The following is a 10,498-nucleotide window of genomic DNA, read 5'->3' as shown; positions in this document are numbered from 1 at the left end:
TCCGCCACGCACGGACCAACTTATGCGCAAACCCAGCTCCTCTGGATCCCCAGCAACAGGCAATTCCAGACCAACCTGCAGGTGGGGCAGCGGCACCGGAAGAGACTATGAAGTCCCTGCCAAAAATAGTGACTTGAACGCCCTTTTCGAAGAGCTAGGCGACAGCGCGCTCAAGGATATCATATCAGACCAGCACATCAAGCGTACCAACGACCAGAGTCCTGTGAAAGGTGAGCGTAAACCGTTACTCATTCCGGACTTTATTACCACCAAAAACGGCTCGCTCGACACAACTGATGAGGCCGAACTCGCGGCTGACGGGGACATGAAACTAATAATGCGAACCACCAAGCAGAGACCAGTGGATATTGGCCAACGTCCGCATCTTAAAAACATTAATTAACCGCGGTATTCTACGAAAGACACATTAGACTACCTCGATCACACAATCAACATCGGGGATTACACGCAATCCTTTACATCTGCATCAGTTCTGCGAAATGATCACGAGTACCGGAAAAAGCAAGCGGCGGACTCAATCGCATGGGGCTCTGTCGACCTGTACGGTTCATTATATCATCTCGATAAAAGAGACACTCCTCAGACAAAAGGAAACGTTTCCAAGAAACCAACAAAAGACCGAAATTATGACTCAAATGGCAAGGAGATCTGTTTCGACTTCGAAAATCAAACCGGCTGCCAACGGTCATCCTGTTGCTTTGCGCACGTGTGCATCGAGGAGGGCTGTCACAAGGACCACCCACAGTATTGCCACAAAGCATTCCGGAGCAACAACTTCACCAGCCAAGCATAGCATCAGGTAGCTAGCCCTCTGACTGACTGCCTGACAACATGGGAAAATGAACTATGGGACGATATTGACCGCGACTTCCTTCTACACGGCATCACCTATTGCTTTGACATCATCGACCCTGGCACACCCCTCCATAAAGTCGAAAGGTCCAACTATGCCTCCTGCACCGATCCGGCTTATCGCGACGTGGTCGAGCGACAGATCGCCCACGAAATCACCGCTGGTAACTATAGAATTATCGCTAAACAACTGCGAATCGTTAGCAGTCTAGGCGCCATACCTAAGAAAGACTCAAATAAAGTTCGACTCATCCACGGCTGCAGCCAGCCCATCTATAAAAGCATGAACCCATATGCGTCGACCACTCCCTTCAAATACGAAATGATAGATAACGCCATCTCAGCATGCAAACCGGGCGCCTTTCTAGCCAAAGTTGACTGAAATCCGCTTACCGCCATGTACCAATAAGCGCAGACTCTCAGCGTGCAACCAGTCTCTGTTACCGCTTCGCAGAGAATCAATCATGGACCTACATGGTTGACACGAGACTGCCCTTCGGGACAGCAAAAAGGCCGGAAATTTTCACTCGCATTACAAGGAGTATCACTAGAATGATGCGCAGAAAAGGGTAGCAAGTTGTGACAGTGTACCTCGACGATTTCCTAATAATTGCGGACTCTAAACTGTAATGCGAGCAAACATTCCAAACATTATTACAACTGTTACAACAACTCAGCTTCACTATGAACTGGGAGAAAGTGATCGCACCCACCCTACGACTCACGTTCCTCGGCATTGAAATAAATGCGCACAACCAGACACTGTCCTTAGACAGCAGCAAACTGCAGGACCTCAGCAATCTCCTTACATGCTGGCTGCCCAAACGGCAGGCAACCAAACGCGAGCATCAACAATTAGTCAGCAAACTCAACTGGGCGGCACAAGTTATCCGCGGCGGTCGCACATTTCTGCGACGCCTCATCGATTTGACGAACTCTGTTTCACGTCAATCACACCATATACGCCTAAGCAAGCAATCGCAACCTGACTTCAGCTGGTGGGCAAATCTGAGCAAATCGTTCAATGGTACGGCATTCTTCATTGAGGAAACACCGTTGCCCCAACAGATTTTCACCACCGACGCGTGCTCTACGGCAGGAGCGGGAATTTACGTGAACAACTGGTTTTATATGCGATGGTCTACAGAGCACCCCACAATTGCAGACGCACATATCAACCTGCAAGAACTCTACACGATACTAGTCGCTTGCAAACGGTGGCATCACTTCTGGGACCAGCGCTACATCGTAGTATATACGGAGAATACTACCACGATGTGTATGATCAACTCCAGCACGTCCGGCAATACTACAGCCATGACCTGGCTCTGTGAACTGTTCTGGCTTTCGGCCCTTTCGAATTTCTATATTACAGCAAGATACGTCAACACTAAGGTTAATCTTGCTGACTCACTATCGCGCTTACACGAAGTTAAACATTACTTCAAGGCTGTGGACATTCACCACACTCATGCACTTCACCCATTATGCAACTGGCATTATTATTATGATTCCTACTCTTTGGTACTACAGGGCCTCTACACCAGCACCAACTCCTGGAACTGGACGGCGAAATCTCCAAGTACAAACAAGTAGCGTATGCAGAGTCAACGAAACACACATACAATTCCCAACGTATTGCCTACTTCGGGTTCTGCCTTTACTTCGGTCTCCGCCCAGTGCCATGCATTCAGCTTACAGTCTGCCGGTACACAGTTTTTCTCGCGAGAACACTCAAACCATCGAGCATCCCAGGCTACTTAAATATCATTCGACTCCTCCACGCCTAGGCTACCCCAACCCCCTTGAAAACAACTGGCTACTAACTGTTCTTCGACGAGGCATCACCAGGACCCACGGGAAACCACCCACACAAAAACTGCCCATCACACCGTGCATACTTCAGGCAATCTACACCAAGCTCGACCTTTCCTTACCATTCAACGCTTCATATTGGTGCACCTGCCTCTTCGCCGGACTTTGCCGGACTCCAATAAATACCTACGTAGGGACGACATTGCAATACTCGGAACGTCCGCGATCCGCACGATCAGACACACCAAAACAATCCAGTGCGGTCAGCGCTTACTTGAACTACCTCTCCCTCTCATCGAGAACTCTTCTTTTTGTCCAATTTGCGCCCTCATTAACATGATACGACTCTCCCCTACACACCAAGCCAGAGACCATCTGTTTAACCATATGCTGTCGAAAGCCACGGCAACCACCCCTGGTCCTCACGCATGCAAAATTCACTGGGACACTCAAACTCATTCTTCCTGACCGCGGCTTTAAGCCCGGCCGACTACTCTGGACACTCATTCCGCCGAGTCGGAGCCACGTTTGCCCTTTACTTGGAATTCTCCCCTTATTAATCAAGCTACAAGGCGATTGGAAATCAAATGCATTCGAATGCTACACAGTTCTGTCCCAAGAAAACAAAGTGCAAAGTCACAAAATCCATGGTCCTCACATTATGTACTCAGGAGGAGGGCTAGCGCCCACCACCAGTGTTTGGGAATCTTGGCGGACTTTGGCTTGCAGCCTGTCAACTTGTATTAAAAGTAGTTGACCTTGACCCCCAACACTGTGTGTCTGTCTCTTATTATTACTTTGTTATTGTGGTTGTTTAGTGCTAGAGTAGCTAACAGTTAAGTGTGCAATAACACTTTTATTGTAATTTCAATGGGGCGTATTCAAGACTGTGTTGGATATCATGGGAACGAGGCTACCCTGGAGTATCCATTGTTAGCTTTGACCCTCGAGCGTTCCCCCACCCGATAGAAATAAATTCTAGAAATTGTTTATTTATATTTGAAAAAAAAAGAAAAAAAAATAATTCAACAAAACCCCGTATTATATTCAGATGAAACAAACAAATGAAAGACACAAAACCACTAGTCGAGCTTGAGTACTTTGATGGGCTTGTCCGAACACCAATTCCGATTTAGTCTGTAGCTGAGGCAGGGGTGGGATAATCATGATGTTCAGATTAATGAAAAAGGATGGAAAGAGACTGTTAGATTACCTTGCAAAAATATGGCCTGTTAGGTGCACTTATACCCCACATTAAACATTTAATGCTATTCAACGCACCCACTACCAACAAAAAACAACCCAGAAAGGAGAAAGGGGATGCTTACAGCTGCACCTTGCACACATCTACTGAGCTTGAGTTGTTGGGTGTGAACCAAAAATCCCACTTACAACAACTAATACACCCGAAACCTACACCTTTGATCTTTGAACTTGTTTTATTACTCTAATGCAACCAAGACACACATTAACACATAACAACATTAAGTCATCGTGTAACAGCAAATACAGAAATAATAGAGAGTTGTCAAAGTTTGTTTGGCACTTAAAACACAATGACAAAGTCTTTGACATCTCGTGGCCAATAAGTGACAGAGCATCGAGATACTCAAAAATGAGCAAGCGATAAAATCTGTGTATGTCTGAACAACTGCACATTATCAATGCTGACAATTCTAAGTTGTTCAACAATAATCTGAGTTGGTTTAAAATTGTCACCACCAAAACAAACATTATTTATAGAATTTTAAAACTTTCTAGACACAGAATGGTACGTCTCTATCGTACACTTCAAAGTGTAGAGCTAAGACTCTTTCACTTCTGTCTGAGGATTGCAGGATGCATGCAACTTAATTAATAGATATTATTTTTACATGTTTTATCTCTCTCTATGTATAATATATATATATATATATATATATATATATATATATATATATATATATATATATATATATATATATATATATATATATATATATATACAGACAACAAAACAATCATCTCTAATAAAACAGATAATAGCGCAAAAGACAATGCAACTGCCAAGTGCGGTCATCATGCCCCATGTCTGGACACTGCCTATCCGAATCCGTCATTTATCAAGCCACAGTCTCACCCCGGGACAGCAAACCAAATCAGACATATGTAGGACTCACTGCCGGCACTTTCAAAACCTGATTCAACAACCACAAAACATCCTTCAAGAACCCAGCCAAAAAGACTCGTAAAGAACTCAGTAAATACATATGGACGTTAAAGGAAAAAAACATCAATTATAACATAACATGGAAAATCCTCAAACAAACCAAACCCTACAACCCCATCAGCAACAGATCCAATGTATGTCTTTGGGAGAAATACATTATAATATGCAAACCCCAATTGGCCATCCTCAACAAACGCAATGAACTCATTAACTCATGTCGCCACTCCAGCAAATTTCTCCTAAAGAATTTTGTTACCTGACTGTTATTCATGAGACAGACACATCACCATCTGTCACTTCCCTTTCATTTTTTCACTGCCATTCAACTTCAGGCCCATTTGCATATTCAGTCCAGTACAACGCGTATTTTCTGTAGAGCACCCGCGTTCTTGTTCAATAGGCTATGGTATCTGATGAGTGTAGATTCTACATAGAGGAAACTGACCAGAATACAACGCCTACCTTGAAACTTCGTTAGTTCCAATTAACGCTACACTATATATTGTAACGGATTATCTGAAATTAGGCCCAAAATGCCAACCTTTAGAGGATTTAAAGTTTCCTCTAGTTAATGGTATCCTAATCGTGGCAATGGCGAGCCTAGATGGACCTTCACAAACGGTGGTTCGATATATGGACCGTGTGCACGACAGAACACGCGCTGAGATTTAGCTGGTACTACAAGTCACAAGGCCGACCGGCGTGCTCGAGCTACCCGCTCACTGAACTTCTATGAAAAGCTGAAATAGCATGACTATTTTAACAACCAAGACAATAATACTTCACTGAGGCTAACACGAGATGTTCGCACAAATCATGGAACAGGTTTAAACCAAAACAAAATGGAAACAACGGTTACACAAAAGTTCAGCTCAGCACAGCTTTGAACACGATGTTCACAGCACGGCAACAGATCTAGAAGTCCGTAAAAGTCAGGGGTGTCAGGATATTACAAGTTTTCCCACGTGATCTAAGTCATGCCCTGACATGGAGCCGACAGATCTTATTGTGCTCTCAAATATAGGGTTTACGAGCCTGAGATTGAGGAAAAAGTTGCATTTTCTGAGCCAGCGGAGCAAGAGCAATGTAACAGGTTACTGACCCTGAAGTTCCGCAACAACTCTCCCGACCAGACCTGTGAATGCCCTCATACACAGAAATGTCGAGGTTTTAACAACAACCAACAGAAAATGGTTGTAATGAACCGTCCTTTGACTTACCGAGGGTATTTTGCCCTCCAGTCATGTCAAATAAAAGAAGTCTAAGAGTAAATTTTCATGTAAAAGTGAACGGAATAGTTGACCAGGTGGGATAGTTGTCGTTCTGTTTGTCGCATTGTCAAGGGAGAAGCAACTTGGATAAGAGGTGTTATGCTCACAAGGATTTAACTACCCTATTGCACTGTCTAATTAAGAATTCTTCTCATCACAAAGGGAAAGGATAGAGTGAAAGACAGAGTCTATGATAGGTTCAGGTATTTCAATGGGTCTTTCTACCATATTTTATACTGCCCACAACCACTCAAAGACAAACGAGAAAAGAAGCTAGGCCTTCTGGTATACAAGGTGCAGATCTCCTTACTCTGCTCAATACCACCTAGTTTTCAAGAAAAGGATGCTCCAGGTCAATCGCAATATCTAGCAATTCTTACCAACTCTGGAAACGAGGAAGAAGAAAGTAAAGACTTTAAATGATCGCACTTAATACTATTTTTTTTGTTTTTTTTCGTTTTGATAATTTTTCTTGGTGATTTTTTTGACCTTCTTGTATTTTCATTGTTTTCTCTGTCATTAGTCAGTAGGAAACTCATAAACGATGTTCTCTCATCAAACAGTCACCACGAAACGTGCCTAATACTGTAAATCTTGCCGTTCACTTCGTGCAAGTATATAAAAAGTTACACGTCCGGTAGTCTGACATGAACTTATCCCTTCATGACATACATGTCCTTTACTACACCACAACATCGGCTAACCTACACAGGGGCGCCGGACCCTGAAAAGAGAGACTACCCTTCTCCTAGCTACGTACTTTAGATGTTCTCATGTCGTGATCGACTCAACTTGTCAATTTTTCCAAACTTGACTAACAGCCTTTGACAGTCTCCCAAAGCCATAATGGTTAATTTGTTTGAAATACTTTACGTAATTTATAACAGCCAAAAGTCTTTTCTTGTCACACAGTATTTTTTTCTCTGTTTATTTAGAACACGACTAGCGTAGGCGAAGGGTTGTTCCATCCCTTCAATTTCCTGCGATTACAAGACCCCAATACTGATTGCACTCGCATCTGTGTCTAAAATGAACTGTCCCCCTACTAATGGAAAGGCTAGCACCGGGGCTGATGTTATTAATTCCTTATTTCGTCAAATACGTCCTGACATTCAGGAGTCCAAACAAATGCTGCATGTTTCCGAGTAAGCTCGTCTAAAGGCTTTGCGACGCTTGCAAAATTTCTGATAAAATGCCGGTAATGTGATGCCAGCCCAAAGAAACTGCGCACTTCAGACACATTGCTGTTCACAGGCCATCTCTTGATGGATGTTATTTTCTTTTGATCTGTTATTACTCCTGTTTCGGAAATTATGTGGCCCAAGAAGTCAACCTTTACAGCAAGAGGATGCGCTTTTTGGCCTTTAGTTTTCAAACCAGCTTTTCTCAACCTATCAAACACTATCTGTAGTCTTTCCAATTCCTCCTGAAAAGAAGATCCGTACACTATGATGTCATCAATGTATAACAGTAGGCTCTCCCACTGCAATCAATGAAAAACATTTCAACGAGGTTTTCAAATGTTGTTCCATCGTAGCTATCAGCTTTTGCTGAGTTTTTTTTTTTCATGTCATACACTGGCGCCTTTGAAGACGCCCCTCGGTTACTTATAGTGTATTACTAGAAATGGACGCTCATTATGCAAACTGACGCTGAACGAGTAAGACAAAGGGGAGCTCCCAAAAACGTAGCATTTTCATCATTTATAAGAGACTACTTGCCAAATATAAACACCTACGGTAGTAGTAATAATTTGTTGTTATTTGTGATAATTTTATTTTTTCACCATTTTATCGAAAATAGCTACGGGGAGGGAAGGAAATTCCCCTCCCTGTAGTGATCAGTGAGCATGGGCATAAGTGGATTGCACAAGCATGAGCAGTGTTGAGTCATAGCCAGTGGATTGCTCAAGTCTGGATGACCTATATATGAACTCAGTGGGGAATTCCCTATCGGGTATTGCAACAGCGTTCTGAAGGGAGATCATTTGTCCTCATTTTCTCCTACGGAGTTACGGAGCTGACTCTGGCTGTGATGTAAGTATAAAAATTCAGGAAGAATGGTACACGGAGACCCTTACGGAGTACATGTGTTAGCTCTTATGATTGTGATGTAAGTATATAGATATAATTTTTATTTAATTAATTATCCCTACGGAGTCGAATTCGTTAGACATTAACACTTACGTTAGTATTTTCCCCTACGGAGTCTATTCACCGTGTCTTGCACAATACTGCTTTTGCAATACCTTCGGAACCCCTATGGTTACGGTTCCGAAGGGACTGTCACTTAGCAGCCTGTGATGTCATGACAGAGGTTTGATATTCTGCAGCTTTCGTGAACTCGGGAGCATTAAAATATTATAGACTTTAATCTACTATTCTCAACAGAGACCATTGCTTCACTGAAGACATAAATGTGAGCAAATATTTCATCATGACGAGCAACGACACCCTTCACTGATGTAACAATTTTTATGATTTCAAGTTGTATACAATCTTTTGTGTTCATTACTTTTAAACCTTTTCCATAAAATTCAATAGCTTTACAGCTACGCAGATCAATAAACAGACAGAATTTATTCTTCAAATAATCCACTTCATCTATATCAATTTCACACCAATCTTTATTCTTCAGCAAAATACCGTTGTGTTTCTTTCCAAAATTGTCTCCGTAACATCTGCTGAGCATATATTTTTTTGAAATGCCCTTACAGACACAGAAACAGATTCAATGGATGGATTAAAGAAAGTCCACTATTCAGGTCTGACTGATTCTGTTTTTAAGTGAAGAGTATCAGAACACCTCTAATGCTACGACGTGGTACATTAATATTCTCATTTTTTTTTCTCTTTTATTATAAACAAAAATCAAGTGATTGCAGAGTTACATTAATGTATTACGGTAGAAGGTCACATAAAGAATTTACAAAAGGTTGTGAATTCTCTCGTAAATTTTCATTACATCAGATCTAGTACTCATTGTCTTTTCTATATTGTAACGTACAGTAAATTCTTTTTTAAGTAAAATTCCAATTGGAATATTTGTTTCTGATATCCAGTATTTATGTATGCACCATTTTCCTAATAAAATTAGAAGTTGCATGACCGTATTACAATGTCTGAGGATGACCATGTTTTCAATGGGGTCACAAAAATTTTCATTGATGGTGTGATTTTCACCCTTTCTCCAATAAATCTACAATTACATTTTCAATCTTTTCCCAACATCTTTCAGCAATGTTACAATATAAAAATCTATGTTCTAAGGAGTCAACTTGATGACAAAGAGGACAATACATAGAGTCTTTCAATTTCCAAAAATATAAATATTTGTTGCATGGCAATACACGTAGAAGAAGCTTCCATTGAAATTCTCTCAGTTTTGTCTCGTTGGTTACACTGTAAACTTGTTTCCAGATGCTGCTATGACTGTTACTGTTTCTGGCTGTGTCATTTAAATTGTTACACCATTTTTGAAGACTCCTTGAGGTTTTACATAAGTGTTGCTGAATAAGATTCCAATAAAGTGTCTTGCCTTTCAAATTATGAAGAGTAATTTTTGACTTGCCAGTGAGTACAGCATAGTCATATTCAATCGTCTGTATTGCATAAAAGCATCTATATCTCTCTGACCACCCAAGCTGTAAATAATTAACTGTCTTATTCTTACAATTAATTTTGTACCATGCATCTATAACATTAACATAAAACTCTGGTAGCAGTGACTTGATGTGATCTGGAACAGCTCTCCACAAAGTAAATTGTTGTAACAAATCTGTTGTCTGATCTAATTGAAAAAGTGACCAGGGCAGAATGGTCCAGATCTCCCCTTTGCTTTCAACAAGCCTCTTTACCCACATTGCAGAAATCGCCTGCATTTGAAGCTTGACATTTACATGTTTGAGACCACCAGAATGGTAATCTTTTTCAAGAACTCTATTTGATATTTTCTTTTTACGTTTTACAAAATTATCTATAAGAGTCTGAACTGTACAGCAAATATCATCTGGAATACCAATTACTGCAGATAAATAAGCTATTTTTGACAGTGCTAAGGACTTAGTGATCAGAACTCTTCCATAAAATGAAAGTTGTCGTCGACCCCAGGACTGTAACACTTTTTCAAGAGAAGTAATTTTATCGTTCCAATTAAGACATTTACAACGCTCAGAATCATACCCAAAGAAAACACCTAAAGTTTTCACAGGCTCTTGGGTCCAGTTAATATCACCAACATTTTTACCATTTGTTCTTAAATTACCCAACCACACTGCTTTTGTCTTATTTTTGTTGACTTTTAGCCCACTACACTTATGAAATTGTTTCAT

General features: G+C 41.3%; 1 protein-coding gene across 1 annotated transcript; it reads left to right on the top strand.

The window, feature by feature from the left end:
* The first annotated feature begins 1,557 nt into the window (after positions 1 to 1,557).
* On the top strand, positions 1,558 to 2,469 carry LOC139124686 (uncharacterized). Its single transcript, XM_070690808.1, has one exon. It carries the CDS (start codon positions 1,558 to 1,560, stop codon positions 2,467 to 2,469), a length of 912 nt encoding a protein of 303 aa, XP_070546909.1.
* Positions 2,470 to 10,498: the final 8,029 nt, after the last annotated feature.

The sequence above is a fragment of the Ptychodera flava genome, assembly GCF_041260155.1.
Source record: "Ptychodera flava strain L36383 chromosome 23 unlocalized genomic scaffold, AS_Pfla_20210202 Scaffold_24__1_contigs__length_23054250_pilon, whole genome shotgun sequence".
NCBI classification, from domain to species: domain Eukaryota; kingdom Metazoa; phylum Hemichordata; class Enteropneusta; family Ptychoderidae; genus Ptychodera; species Ptychodera flava.
The sequence above is the reverse complement of the archived record's forward strand: the minus strand, read 5'-3'. Positions and strand labels throughout refer to the sequence as shown.